Source organism: Cupressus sempervirens, chromosome 5, assembly GCF_028749045.1.
Source record: "Cupressus sempervirens isolate cs-2001-9-10 chromosome 5, ASM2874904v1, whole genome shotgun sequence".
NCBI classification, from domain to species: domain Eukaryota; kingdom Viridiplantae; phylum Streptophyta; class Pinopsida; order Cupressales; family Cupressaceae; genus Cupressus; species Cupressus sempervirens.
Window position 1 is genome coordinate 483,348,471 of NC_143122.1, and position 16,241 is coordinate 483,364,711.

The window sequence follows — 16,241 nt, forward strand, 5'->3', positions numbered from 1 at the left end:
TATGTGCAAGGTTATATTTCAATCTATTAATGCCTCCCCCATTATATGTTGTCATACAATGCCAACATGTCACACCTCCTTTCTTATGCCTAGGAATAGCATGTTTCCAAGCTCTATCCCTTGCTACTGCACTAGGGTCAGCATCAGAGTAGGTTTTAGGTCTAGTTCCACTACCCTCAGGTTGAGACATGATGTTGTTGCTGCTGCAATATACCATAAAAAAAAGTATTTAGATTATAGAAAATCCAATTTACAAACACTAGGGATGCTTACTTTTCAAGTTTTTCATCACCATAAAATGGAACAAATCTAAAGAGTCCAAACACGCAAATGAAAAAAGATTCATGAATGTAAAATAAATTTGCAAAATAACAAGAAAAGGATGTATCTTACCTTTTCAAATTTGCTCTAGAAATGGAACTGTAACCTAAGTTTGAAGAAGTCTTCTCCAAATGCTTCTTTTAACCCGTCTCAATGCTTATATGCAAGCTACAAAGTGGCACAAACAATCAACAACCGATAGATGAGAGCCAACCAATTTACTAATTTATCTCCCAAAATCCCAATACTCTTCTTTCTCTATTCTTTGTGTTTGCAAGTGATAGAATGACCTTTTTAGGTCTAACTTATTCTTTAGAATGTTTACATACCAAAAAAAATAAAAATAAATTTTTTTTTGTCCTTTTCAAACACTGACTACTGGCCAAGTTTGCCTAACGGAACTTGGCGAGTCAGAACTCGGTGAGTTAGCTCTAACTTGGCTAGGACTCGACCGAGTCCAAGGCAAAACGAGGCCATTGGCCTCGTTTTGCCTGGCTTTCTCTCAAGACTCGTTGAGTTTGGCTAGGACTCGCCGAGTCTTGTAACACTAGTATAAAGAGAATCTGTGAGTCTATTGAGGTCACAAATATAAAGTATTTTCATATTCTAATTGAAAGTGAATCTTGTAGCCTTTGGGCATTTTGTTGTAACTTGTACCTATTTCTTAATATCACACACTGATGCATATTGACAATGAAATATGAGAGCAATTTAAATTAAGTTTGACATTGCATATTTTTAAAATTTGTTAAAAATTTGTTATATTTATAAATGCATGGTTTATCCATAATATCATACAATGTTTATATTTTAATTTTTTCCCCTACTATACAGCCATTCTTTGGCTGTCTCCAAAAGTGACTCGGAAACTTGGGTCCTTAGAAATGCATCCCCATCTCGTAAACTTGAGGTAACACATAAAATAAACCTTGAGAGTGTACACACTTGGATAAGTTTAATGTCCATTGTTGGGTGTGCGTCTAGAGTTGTGATGTGCATCTAACAAAGGATTGAAATCATTTCAAGATATGTAAAGGGTGACTCAAGTGAATGTCATTCAGAGGTTCAATTCTATACAAGGGTGCACTTTGTCAAAGACAACTTACTTTCAAAAATCAGAATTTCATAGGGTGCATGAAGGTGCGTCCATCATGTTTAGGGTGCATCTCTAGAAGGAGAAGTTAATCTTTGAACAAAATAGTCTACTATATTGATGCATACGCCTAATGTCATGAGACACTTGACAGACGAGAAATATCATAGGTGTGCATGATAGATTGAGGTGCATGCCTGAGAGAACAAAAAATCTTCATGGAGATGGTGAAAAATAGAAGGGCCATACAAAGATGCATGCCTAAGGGACTGAGACACACCTATAAATAATCATTTTAGAGGTGTGCAAGACAAAGGCGGGTGTGTCTTTCAGGAAGGCAGATGTGTTTTTCAAAATATATAAATAAACATATTTGTATGTAGGCACATGCCTAAGGTGAAAGGAATGAATGAATGAAAGATTTTATAATGTCCATGAGGCCAAAGCGGCCTATGGGACCCATAAGCTAACTCACACCCCCAGAAAGGAAGAAGAGAATCTAAGAAAGCTGTAACCTCTTAACTAACTCGCCTCTTCGGCAGTGGAGTTTGATAATCAGGTTTGAGGTGTTGTCCAACTGTTTTCCCTCAAATATATAAGTTCAAACTGGCTTCCTCAAAAATCTCGGCATACCCGGATCTGATGTCATTGTATGTTGAGCACTGCATGACAAAATGGTGCTCTGTCTCAACAGCCCCCATGTCACAGAATAGGCACATTCTGTTTTCCCTTTCCTGTTTTGGTACCCACCATCTACTCGTTTCACATCTCAGCTGGCAAGCCAGCTCTAAGATTACATCTTATACATTGGTGTACATCACTGATACAGAACAGGTTTGAAGGAGTTGGTCAGATGTGCCTACTCAAATGAAGGTTCAAAAATTACATCTTATATGTTGGTGTACATCGCTAATACAAAACATGTTTAAAGGAGTTGGTCATATTAAAAGTGTGCACATGATCCTTGGACGTGTGCTACATAAAAGAGCGGGTTTTTGAAAGAAAATTTCAATTTCCATGCAGGAACGTGTAGTTCCTACAAGTGTGTGTGTTTGATTAAACTAATGGTTTTTAAAACCAATCAACAAAGTGTGAATAGGCATGTGTATAGGATTGGGGCATGCTTCAACAAAGGATGCACACAGATAAAATGTTTTATATTGTAATGGTGTGTTTGAAATGGGCATCGTTTGACTGGAAAGGGAAAATTTTAGGTACCATTCTCAATTGTGTGAGTAGTCTTGGCACACACCTCATAAAAGAGATTTTGCTGCTTCGCATCAAGTGCTATTTGCTAACAAAGGGAGACACCTCACCAAAGGACACCCCATTGTGAGGTGCAGGTGGAAGCATGAAGTGCACAGTTAAATATAAAGGTTGACTCAAATATTAAAAATAAAAAGAGTTTGAAAACTTTTATATCAGTTTCTGTTGCCATAAAATGATAAATGTCTTTCATAGAAGAAACCCACTAAAGTTTAGTCATTGGAATGTTAAAAACTCCACTGTAATACTATAGCAGAGTTTACAACAAAAAATATGCCTGTTTTTACAAGCCGCTCGAAGCATTGTTTGTTGAAATGTATTTTACTTTTTTCATGTGGCTTCCTCACAAGTAGACATAAGCCATTTGAGTTTGACTTCCCTGGAGATTGACATTTGAAATGCAGTTGAAAAGTTAATGCAGTTCCAAACCTTATAAATTCTTGCTAGATCGATTATCAATCTATTTTGAAACTTTAAACAACAATCATGTTTGGGATGGCATAGGTGATTGTATTTTTGGTTTAGAGAAAATGGAAGCAGATACTAACGTAAATGTCCTATAAAGAAGGTATGCACCAGATTTTAAAGCTATTGGAACATAATTACAGAAGAAAATATGGTTTTTTTTGCAAGTTCTCCTAATCAGGCTGCTTAAAGCACTGTTTGTTTCAATGCATTTTTTCTTCAACAGTCTCCTGACAAGTAGAGATAGCCATTTGTGATTGCCTTGCAGAATGAAGTTCAAAACTGTACAACTTCTTGTTAGATTATTTATCAGAGAGCAATCTGTTTTAAATTTTCACATGAATAATTTTTGAGATGGCATTGATAATTGTATTTCTGGTTTAGAGAGAATTGCAGCAGATACATCCATTTCTATTTATAGCTAGGAATTGTGGCAAGAGTAGTGTTACAGGCAATATTGAGATACTACTAAACTATGGATTGACAATATTTTTAATCAGTTAGGATGATATTCTTGGATTGCTTACAATACTAATAGCTAATAGCCCAAGGCCATTGTGTCCAACCTAAGACCACTTGGGAACATCCCCCCAAATCTGTTATAGACTAGTAGGCCTGTGAAAGACAATTCTTTCCAATAGAGCAGATATTTAGGATTTCCATCTTTAATATACCCTTTTAGTTACAATGGTGATATTATTCCTTGTAATATTTTCTTCAGAGTTTGTATGAAAGATATCTGCAATGAATTTTGTCTTTGTGGGTATCATGTAAAATTCCTTTTGGTGTACGTTCCAGAAATTCAAGCATTTTTGAAAGCCACCCATTTACGTTTCTAATGCATCTGAGAATAATTTATCCATCTATTTTCCTGTGCTTCTTTTTAGGTATGCAGCCCCTGAGCAGTATATTATGAGTACACAGACCCCAACTGCACCCCCTGTCCCCGTGGCAGCTGCACTTTCCCCTGTTCTCTGGCAGGTTTGAGATCTTCTAGTTCCTAGGATAGTCAGATTATTGATGTAATGGAAAAAAATTAGTATCTTAGCCACTGTTTCCAAATGATTCGTTTTTGACATCTGTGATAATATCCATGCAGATGAACTTACCAGACAGATTTGATATATACAGCACAGGTCTTATATTTTTGCAAATGGTATTTAATATCCATCCTTTACTTTTTCAAATATGCAATGCAGTCTTCTATTTTTACCATAGGCTGAAAAAGTGATTGTTTGGCACTCTCTTGTTACTTACGCACTTTATTCAGGCAGTTGGATGGCTTTTTAATATTTCATGATATTCATGCTATTTCTGCAGGCACTGTAGTAAGTCATTTGGAAATAACTATTATTCTAATAAACATGGGTATGTATGTTAACCACATGGTATGAATTGAAATCTGAAGGTTCAGAATCCAGATATCTAAAATGCCCGCACATCAAGAAAATATTGTCAATCAATGAATTTCAATGCCACTTTTTCATGTTCTTTCCAGTGTCAAAAGATATTAATAATGCAGACATTGAAGTTAATGATAGTGTAGGAGACAAATCTGTCCATTTCTTGGTTCTGGTCATACAGATGGGTTCCCAATGTGCAAAATTTCAATCTATTTGGAAGTTACATGTCCATCAGAAACCTAGATTAGTGTTGGCAACTTGGCATCAATGACATGGTAAATACATAAGCATCAAATTTCATGTCAAGTAAAAAAAATCTTGTACTTGCTAACCAGATTTTGATGGGTAAGATACAGCAATCTTAAGACACTAAACCTCCAATGTAATTTGGAAACTGTGGTAATAAGAACCCAATTTTCAGGTATCTGAAGCATTGCTATCAACTTACATCTAAATTGATCTCCAACACGGATATTGCTTATAATATGTAACTGGGAATGTCCGAGAATAGTTATGTTTCTAACTTAAGTAGTAATATTTCAGTCTTCAGCAATTTGCTTTGATAATTTTTCTTTGCTTACCAGGTACTTAGTAACACAAGAATTTTTTACCAGAAACTAGGATGTCTACTCACCTATTTCGAAAAATGGCATGGTTCAATTATTGTTTTTTCTTATAGCAACCATTTTATCTAGACACACTCTATTGGTCGGCTAAGTGATGGAAAGTTGAACATGATGTTTTTGCAGAACAACTTACATCTTAACTTAGCTGTGCTGTTCAAGTTTTTTCCACGATTACTGCTTCATACAAGGAGCTTTAATGTTTCATCAGTAGTAGAACTGTAGATATAGTAATAGGCAATACTAGAGCTTCGAAATGATTGTAAAGCTTTTGGTTTCTTTTTCTGCACGTTATGATGTTCTAATCATGAACATTGTTTCACTGCAATATTTGTCTCCATCTGATTTTTCACCTCTTAGTGTATGATCAGGCATTCCCACCTTTGCGCACTGATAGTAGTCTCATCCAATTCAATCGTCAGCTTAAAAGGTGTGGTTATGACATGGTTGCATGGAGGAAGACAGTAGAACCCCGAGCCAGTCCAGAGCTTCGTCGTGCATTTGATCTTATGGATCTAGATGGTGGCATTGGCTGGGAGCTTCTGTTGTCAATGGTGCGTTACAGGGGTCGGCAACGTATAAGTGCCAAGGGTGCTCTTGCACATCCGTATTTTGTGAGACAAGGTTTATTGGCTCTGTCTTCCATGCAGAGGTTGAGACTGCAGCTGATTAGGGCTACCGAGCAGGATTATAATGAAGCGTATCAGTGGATTACTGGGCTTATGGCAAAGTCAGGCACACCGGCTGCAGGTGGCTTCACAGAGGCCATGTTGCAGGAACTTAGGGTGAATGTTATATCTTATTCTTTCTTTAGCTTTACTCAATTTTTAGTATCAACTGAAAAATTGAATTTCGAGTTCAGATGATAATTATTAAAAGCTGTTGTAAAGATAGACTACTCTAAAGTTGTTGAACTCATTTTATAGCTGATCCTCTCATAGATATCATGGCTACAAACGAATCGTTTGTCATTTTTATTCCGTCCTTAACTAGTGCTTCATCGTGTCTTGACAGGAAATTCGTCCAAAAAAGAAATCAACAGTTCAGCGCAATGCATTAGCATCTGCTTTACGCGTGCAGAGGAAAATAATTAAAACTCTAGACGAGAGTATAGATGAGATGAAAAATAAAAGAAAGAGCTTCTGGTGGAGAAGATGGATACCAACGGAGGAATGATCCCATGTCAATTAAGGAATGGAAAAAAAACATGTAATATAACTCCTGACAGACACTATATCTGCACCCCATAATGTTATGGATAGATGAATCAGACCTATGTCTTTCATAAGCACTTTCTGTTACTTTCGAGTTCTTAAATGGTTTTGCTAGTGCAACTGACCTGCACAGCATGTATTATATAGAGGTGCATTTGGACGGGGTTAGCCAAACCTTGTAAGGTTTGCTCTTGATGATAACCAAAGCTATTGTTTCAAAGTGAAATTGCACTTTGTGCTTTTGTACGTATTTTGATGTGAATTCAAAAAGTTTCTAACCAAATGTGCTGAGCAACGAAAGATTTCACATCCATTCAGATGGACTATAATGCTTCTTGGTAATTTCTAAGAGTTTATTACTTTGGTTTATAATGCTTTATCACTTTCAAGTTGATTCTAATGGTAAGGTCCCATTAGTGAAGGGGCCACACTTCCAATAAAAAAACTAAATCTGCATCCAAAACTAATAATAAGATCAAGCAGACGAAAATCGGTAAGGTCACATTAGAGAAGGGGTCACCCTTCCAATAAAAAAACTAACCCCAATCACATTTGCATCAAACAAATCAAGCAGACAAAAATCAAAATAAATTTAAGCAATAGAAAATGAAGCAACATGAAAATGAGGGGGCTAGAGTCAATATCAACAATAATGGAGAGAAAGAGGAAATAACAAGGAAAAGATAAGGGAAGCACACCAAAACCCTATGTTTATGAACATGGTAGAAAATGTGATAGAAAAAGAAAATGAAAGGTGCTTCATAACCTTAAATCCACTAGGAGTTAAGCTACCTCACATTTATGATTCATTACAACTAAGAAATGACAAGGACGAAGTTAACCATTTGGGGGTCTTAAATAGCCATATTCAATCCCTTTGTGCACAACTTGATAACATTAAAAAAGAGACATCAAAAAAGAAATATGCATTAGAAGACATTTGTCCCTTTAGCTTTTGAAAAGAGCTTGGTCATGGTACCTTTCTTACCTAATGTGGAGCTTCCAAAATATGATAAATATGTGGAAAAAACTAATCCCCAAGATCCTATCAAGGAAATTTGTATCCTAAGCATAGAATTAGTCAAGAAAAAACATATCTAATCAGACTAAATTTGAGGAGTCTAGATGGACAGGCTATGGAGTGATTATCTAAATTAACTGCTTGGACTCGAGACTTTCAAGGAATTAATAACTGTTAAAGTTGTAGCTTCAGTCAGATTGATTCAATTTGTTATACATTATTGTTATTGGTAATCATCATTTCCTATATATACTTATTCATGTTAATTATATACATATATATATTGTTATACATATTATTATTATTCATGTTAATATAATATTATTTAAATGATGATTACACCATAAAGACATGTCTCCTCTCACATTTATATGAGATCCAAATTTGCATTTGGACATTATCAATAACAATGATTATGATTCTACATTTGCAAAAACAATCCTAGAATTTAACATGGTATCAGAGCAGGTTCCTTTGAAGAAAGCTTTATCACTAAAAGGAAGATCCGGAAGACTTAAATACTATAAGGAATAGATTGTAGAAAATTCACCATACAGATCTCGAGAGTTTCAAGGAATTAATAATTGTTAAAGTTGTAGCTTCAGTCATATTGATTCTATCTGTAATACATTATTGTTATTGGTAATCATCATTTCCTATATATGCTTATCCATGATTATATATATATATATATATATATATAATTCATGTTAATATAATATTATTTAAATGATGATTACACCATAGAGACATGTCTCCTTTCACATTTATATGAGATCTAAATTTGCATTTGGACATTATCAATAACAATGGTTATGATTCTACATTTGCAGAAACGATAATAGAATTTAAAATGGTATCAGAGCAGGTTCTTTTAAAGAAAGCTTTATTGTTGAAAGGAAGATTTGAAAGACATGGATACTATAAGGACAGAGATTGCAAAAAGTTCACCGTGCAGATGTAACGAGCAAAGGTTGGATGGATGTGATAACAACTATGAGTTCTACTTGTATAATGTGCAATCTGATACAATAGCAATGATAAGTTTCCTCATAATAACATCAACATTGAAAGATGCATATGCAAATTGATATACAAATCTGAAGTATATAAACAACAATTATTGTTAGACATTTTTAATGGCATTGGCTCCTCGATATTATGGCGATAATAATGATGAAATCAAGTGTCCTGATTAAGATCATTATGAATTAGTCCTGCAATCTCAAATGATTATTTGAAAGACCATGGGCGCAATGCAACAATACACTCCAGTCACATTCAAATCATTGCTATATGCTTGGCAGATTATGTATTCTTAGTGGTGATATATATCTTAAATAGAAAAAGGAAAATATATCTTACATTGAATGATTGTGGAGGAGATCATCGATATCCAATCCAACGTCCATTAAGTGGGAAGTGATACAAAGCGAAAGGAGAGAAGTCTTCCATGAAACATTGAATGGGGAAAAGAAGGAAAGATTGCACACAACCTCTGAGGCAGTGGAACATTGGATTAGAGAAGCCCACAGATTAATAAGGAGTTTCATAAGGAATAGGAAAGCCATACAAATAAATTCAAAAAGGTGGGAAGAAATATATGGAGGGAAAAAATACTACCATTTATTATCATTGAAGATCTAATTCGCAAATGACAATATAAAAAAGGTATCGAAAGTATAAACCTTGAAAATAGTGAGGTGGCCCAAAGCACAAACATCTTGGAAGCATTAATAAACAAGTCTGTCAAAAAAAGGAAGGACTAAAATACAAGTATCAAGAGGGAACTTCCATTAAAGATTAAATAAGCAAATAAATATATATTAGCCTCCAATCCTTAGAAGGGCACCAAAAAAGACATTAAAAGATTAAGGGAAAATAAGGAAATAACGGGCAAGATAGTAAGAGTAATGGGAGAATAAATAATAATAATAAGGAGCTAGCTTTTGATACATAAAATACACCAAAAAATGGGACACACAAGTATTAAAAAAGAATTGGAATCAGACTCTAAAATGTAAATAGAATCCAAACATGGTAAAGGCCAAAGTTATAGGGGACTACATGCATAGGAGTTTTTTTAAGATATGAGAGGGATATTTGAGGTACCTAGCAAAGTAAGCAATTAACAATGGGTTAATTAAGGTCCATTGTGTATCAGAGGAGTATCTAAGTAAGTAGCAAGTGGAAGTATAAAGTTGTTAGGATTAATCTCAACAAAAATAATAGTTACATGCAAATATAACCAATATCAAAAAATAATATATCGCACATAAGAGAACACAAGACACCAAGATTTGACGTGGTTCACCCAATCCTTGGGCTACATCCACCATCAATAAGTCCAATATTATTATTATCTAGTGATTACAATCTGCAATCCCTTACATCTCAATACCGCTACAAGAAGCTACAATATCACCATTACATTATGAAATCCCTAACCCTAAGCCTTTTTATACAAGCTTTTGTTGCTTACAAAATTAGGGCTAGAATAAGTCGTCCAATAGGAAAAATAGCAGCTGACACCTTTTACAATATAAGAGCATTTTTGGCTTTAGGGGCACTGCTCCCAAAAACCCTTACGGGGGCGTTACCCCTTGACCCCACCTTCTATTGCGACGAGGAGCACACCTGGGGCACTACCCCTTAACCTTGTCTTGGGGGCACTGTCACCAAACCCTTGTAGAAATAATCTAGAGGGAAACTACGCTGAATAAACCTCAGAGTCTGATTCGGCTCCACATCACAACAATCTCCCACTTGGAGACTAATCAAGCTCCACAACAATAACCTCCCACTTGGAGACTGATCATAGCACTACTAAACCTATAGCTCCCACTAAAATATTAAACCACCCTGGACTGTTGCTCTTTTATTCTGTTTAGTTGAGAAGACCAACTACAGATGAAGAGGAATTCAGTTTCTCCCTTGTCACTACCTTTGTAAACATATCCGCTGGATTGTCATTTGTATGTATGTTGTCTAGCTTTAATTGTCCATCATCCAAAAATGACCAAATGAAATTGTACTACAACTGAATGTGTTTTGTATGTGAATGTAGAGCTAAATTCTTTGCAAGATGAATGACAATCTAACTATCTACAAATAAATAATTATCCTTCTAAGGGTGTCCCAATTCTTCTAGGAAGAACTGCAACCATATCATCTCCTTAGTTTCCTCTGTAGCAGCAACATACTCTACCTTTGTAGTGGATAAAGCATTAACCTTCTGTAATCGAGAAACTCAGCTCATTGTTGCCCCACCAATAGTAAACACATATCTTGTAGTATTCCACTTTGTGTCAATATCCCTTGCCAAATCTAAGTCAACATAGCCCTGTAAATCAGTAGTAGAGCCCCCAAAGTGTAAATACTTACTGGATGTTCCTCTCAGATATCTAAGAATCTATTTTACTGCATTCCAATGCTCAATTCCTAGATGACTCATATAGCTGTTAACAACTCCCACTGCATGTGCAATATCTGGCCTAGCACATACCACAACATGCATCAAGCTTCCTACAACTAAAGCATAAGGTACCTTGGACATCTTATCCTCCTCTTCTTGTGTCTTTGGACGCATCTCCTTAGTCAACTTCAAATGACCAGGTAAAGTTGTGCTGAAAACTTTAGCATTCTCCACAGAGAAACATTGCAACACCTTCTCAATATAATCAGCCTGAGATAATGTCAATTTCCTATTCTTCTTATCTCTACAAATCTTCATACCAAGGATTTGTTTTGCTGCCCCCAAATCCTTCATAAAAAATGCATGTGCTAACTGGCATTTCAACCCCTTAATGTGATCCATGTTAGACCTAGCTACAAGCATATCATCAACATATAAACATAAAATAATGTAGCTACTATCATCCAACCTCTTAAAATAAACACAATGATTTGGATGACACCTACTATATCCATGCTCATGCATAAAATTGTAAAATTTCAGATACCATTGTCGAGGTGTTTGCTTCAAGTCATATAAGCTTTTCTTCAATTTGCACACTAAGTTCTCCTTACCTTTGACCTCAAATCCTTGTGGCTGAACCATATATATCTCTTCATCCAAATCACCATGAAGAAAGGTTATTTTAACATGAAGTCGCTCCAAATACAAATCTTCAGTAGCAACAATACTTAAAATAATGCAAATGGAAATCATTTTAACAATAGGAGAGAATATCTCATCAAATCAATGCCTTTTTTCTATGAAAATCCTTTTACCACTAACCTGGCTTTAAATATTTTCTTACTTCCATCCTCTTCTTTCAACCTGTAAAGCCAGTTATTCTGTAAAACCCATTTACCTATAGGCAACTTGCATAAGTCCCATGTCTTATTTTTTAGCAAAGAGTCCATTTCTTCTTTCATTGTAGACTTCCATCAAATCTTTGTATCCACCTACACAACTTTATCATAACATTTAGGTTCACAAGCATCAATAAGTAAAATAGAATACAAGGAAGGAGAAAATCTTTCTAGAGGTCTACTTAGCCTTGTTGACTGTTTAACTCTTACTAGGGTGTGTGGTATTTATTGTTGCGGTTGTTGTTAATCATGAAGAATTTTTGAAACATCATCTTTTGGGGTATCATCCACCATTACATAATCATCTTCTTTCTTCTCATGTTGTTGCAACAGATCTTTGTATAACACTTTCTCATTGAATATGAAATCCCTGCTTCTTACAATTTTATGATTTTCAAAATCCTAAAGCTTATAACCAAATTCGTTAATGCCATATCCAAAAAATACACATTTCTTTGACTTAACCTCCAACTTATTTCTATTTTCAGATTCTATATGAGAAAATGCTTCATAACTAAAGGTTTTGAGAAAAGAATAACTCACCTTTTTTCCAGTTCATGCTTCCTCTGGAATACCACAATCCAAAGGAGTAGAGGGACCTCTATTAATCAAACATATAACAATATTAACAACCTCCACCCACATGTTTAAGGGAAACCTTGCATGCAACCTCATACTTCTTGTATGCTCCATTATAGTCCTGTTCATGCGTTCAGCCACTCCATTTCCTGTGGAGTCCTTGGAACAATTTTCTGTCTACGAATACCATTTGTGAAGCAATAATCTTCAAATCCATGATTGCAATACTCACCACAATTATAAGATCTGAGACATTTTAATTTCTTTCTAGTCTCATTTTTAACCAAGTACTTCCAATTTTTAAAAGTTTGAAATACATCAAATTTCTGTCTAAGAAAATAAATCCATACTTTTTTAGTTGCATAATCAATAAATGTAACATAATAATGAGAACCACCAAGGGGAGATACCTGAGCTAGTCCCAATATATCTATATGCACAAGCTCTAATTTCTCACTTTTATTTTCCTTCCCAGTCTTCGCAAAACTCACTCTCTTTTGTTTTCCATACACACAACTTTCACAGAAGTCCATATTAACACATTTCAGACTTGGTAACACTTTATTTGAATGAAGTACTTTCATACCTTTCTCACTCATGTGCCCAAGTCTATTGTGCCACAATGTTGTATCAGAATCTACAACAACTATTTGTTCTCCCTACTCAATTGCAACAACTATTCCTGACCATTCATTTTTCTCTGAAACAATCAAAGTAGAAGGAACAATATGACCTATACATAGATATAAGATGCCTACTTTCACACCTTTTCTACTACAAGGAAAACTTTTAAAACCTTCCATTTTTTATCATTAAAAGTAACTACACAACACTCATCACCTAGTTGTCTTACTGAAATTAAATTCCTACTCGGCCTTGGAACATGTCTTACCTCATGTAATAGCTAATGATTCTCATTCTACAACTTAATCTTAACTTTTTCCTTTCCAATAATTTGATAGGGTTCATTATCTCTCAAATAAACAATCCCAAAATCCCCTTGGATATAATCAATGAAATAACCTCTATGAGGTGTAGCATGAAATGGAGCATTAGAATCTAAAACCCATGAATCATCAATACTTTCTAAAAAAAAATCAAAGCATCCTCTTTGGATTTGTTACTTACCACATTTACCTTCTTGTTCCCTTTTGGTTTATCTCCTTCATTTTTATTTTGAGTCCAATAGTCTTTCTTCTTATGCCCTAATTTCCCACAATACCAACAATCTCTCGGTCCTCTGAATTGAGACCTCTTCCCCTTTGACTTTCCTCTTGTTTTCCTATGATTTATGGAATTATTTCCTCTCTTAGACATTTTGCCTCTGCTTTGTGTGCTCAAAGAACTTCTTGATGTAGATCCACTTGAGGTTTTCCTATGAGTTTCCTCAATCAAAATAACACTGATCACATCATCATATTTTAGAGTATTAGACCTAGAAAAGGAATTACTTACAATCATTCCATCTTTCAGGCAAAGAACACAAAATCAAGAGAGCCCTAATTTCATCATCAAAATTGATACCCACAGAAGGTAATTGACTAGTAACAATATTAAACTCATTTAAATGGTCCACAACAAATCCACCTTCTATCATTTTCATATTAAATAAACGCTTCATGAGAAATACCTTATTTGAAGCATAGGGCTTTTCATATAGTTTCGCTAGGTTTGCATAAACTCTTTTTTTGTCTTCGCTTTTGTAATATTAAATTCCACTAATGGTGCTAGGCATAATCGAATTCTTCCAAGTATCTTTCTATCTAAAATATCCCAATCGTCATTTGTCATAGATCTGTGATTCTTGGCTTTTCCTTCCAATAGCTTCAACAAATCCTTCTAATAAAGATAGTCTTCCATTTGCATCTTCCATAACTAAAAGTTTTTCCCATTAAACTTATCAACCCTTAGCTTACCCTAGTCTACCATCACTCCCACTCAACCATGAGACCTTGCAAAGGATCACTAAAAAAAAACAATGGTCTGGCTAAAAAAAAATGACAACAACCTGAATCTGATACCACTTGTTATGATTAACCTTAGATAGAAATAATAGTTACATGCAAATATAACCAATATCAAAAAATAATAGATTGCACATAAGAGAACACAAGACACCAAGATTTAACATGGTTCACCCAATCCCTGAGCTATGTCCACCAACAACAAGTCCAATATTATTATCAAGTGATTACAATTTGCAATCCCTTACAACTCAATATCACCACAAGAAGCTACAATATCACCATTACATTATGAAATCCCTAACCCTAAGTCTTTTTATACAAGCTTTTGTCGCTAACAAAATTAGGGCTAGAATAAGTCATCCAATAGGAAAAATAACATTTGATGCCTTTTACAATATAAGGACATTTTTGGCTTCGAAAACCCCCCACAGGGGTGTTGCCCCTCGACCTCACCCTATACTATAGTAAGGAGTGCACCTAGGGTGCTACCTTAGGACCTCACAGGGGCACTACCCCTTGACCCTGTTTTGGGGGCATTGCCCCCAAATCCCCGTAGAAATAATCTAGAGGGAAACCATGCCAAATAAACCTCTGAGTTTGATTAGGCTCCACATCACAAAAAAAGTAAGGGGAAATTAATAAGGAGAAAATTAAAGCATATTAATTTAAGTTATCATATTATTAGGACATATCTATAATAGTAAAGATATGCTTCTTGATATACAAAATAATTATTTTTCATGCAAGATGAAAATTGTTAGCATAGACTTGGGGAACAATGAGTGAATTAAATAAGTTCTAGGGATGATATGACTCCTAGAAAGGGTGCCACGTTTGATGGGATGAGCGATTTGTCGATTGATAAATTGTCTAAGCATCTTAGGTTTAGGGTTCCATGTCGATAGGATAGACATGCGATTAGTGTCACACATTATACTTCTTGACAGTCCCTTAATTTAATTTTTGTTTAATCTCATAGGTTCATTGAGAAGGAAAGCCATGTGGTTGCAAAGGGTCACACAATGAAATTAAGACAAACTAGTTTAGCATAGAGACACATCAGGGAGGTTGCTAAGGACATTGAGTCCCAATCCTATCAAGATAAGTATGGGGTGTATTGTTTTAAGTTTGTTTTATTGTTAAAAAGTCCTTACATTATTGATATGCTATGGATATATGGTAAGCATATAATTAAATATGAAAACAAATATAGATACAAATATTTAAGGATAATATTTTAATTTAGTAGTGAGATTAAAACAATTTGACATTGTTAAAAGGAAAGGATTAAATGATATTTAATAATTTGATAAATATAAATAGATCCATTATGAGAGCATGAAAGGTAAAATGTATTATGTTATCTTATTTCAATAAATGATATATATATATATATCCTTTAATTTAACAATTTGACATTATTAAATATAAGAGGATTAGTTTATGTGCAAAAAGATAGTAATATAATCTCTTATGAATATAAGTAAATATCAATTAAACTATATCTTTAAATTAGATATTTATCTATATTGCATTGTATTGATCTTATATTATTATACATAATTATTTATTATCCTTTATTATTTTATTTAATCAATGAAGTCTCTATCTTATTTTTATTTTATGTATACTATAAGAGCCATGTGCATTGATCTTTTTTCCTTCGAGAACGCTCTTGTAGAAAAAAGAGGGAGTGACATTTCATTAGAGACAACCTTGAAAGAGAGGTAGCAAATAGAGGAAATGATTCAATCAACCTTCAGTGATCTTGGTCTTATTAAATAAGAAGGAGTAAACAATGTTGAGATGGATTTATCTAGTGATCAATTAATTATCACTATCAAGAGGACCATGATACATAAATATTGACCATGTGATTTTAATGGGCCTACCCACTATGTACATCATGAGGAAGTGATGACTTATAAATGATGTCACTAATATTTGCAAAAGTAATTGTAATAAAAATTGA

The 16,241-nt window shown here is 34.5% G+C and overlaps 1 protein-coding gene across 1 annotated transcript in view; it reads left to right on the forward strand.

Moving 5' to 3' along the window:
* Positions 1 to 6,668, forward strand: part of STN7 (Serine/Threonine kinase domain protein) — an 81,973-nt gene extending 75,305 nt beyond the window's left edge. Inside the window, exons 7-10 of the mRNA XM_089831438.1 lie at positions 4,033 to 4,126; positions 4,245 to 4,301; positions 5,543 to 5,956; positions 6,186 to 6,668. Of these exons, the coding sequence (XP_089687564.1) occupies positions 4,033 to 4,126; positions 4,245 to 4,301; positions 5,543 to 5,956; positions 6,186 to 6,347 (727 nt within the window). The 3' untranslated portion in view covers positions 6,348 to 6,668. The remainder of the gene's footprint in view (positions 1 to 4,032; positions 4,127 to 4,244; positions 4,302 to 5,542; positions 5,957 to 6,185) is intronic.
* Positions 6,669 to 16,241: the final 9,573 nt, after the last annotated feature.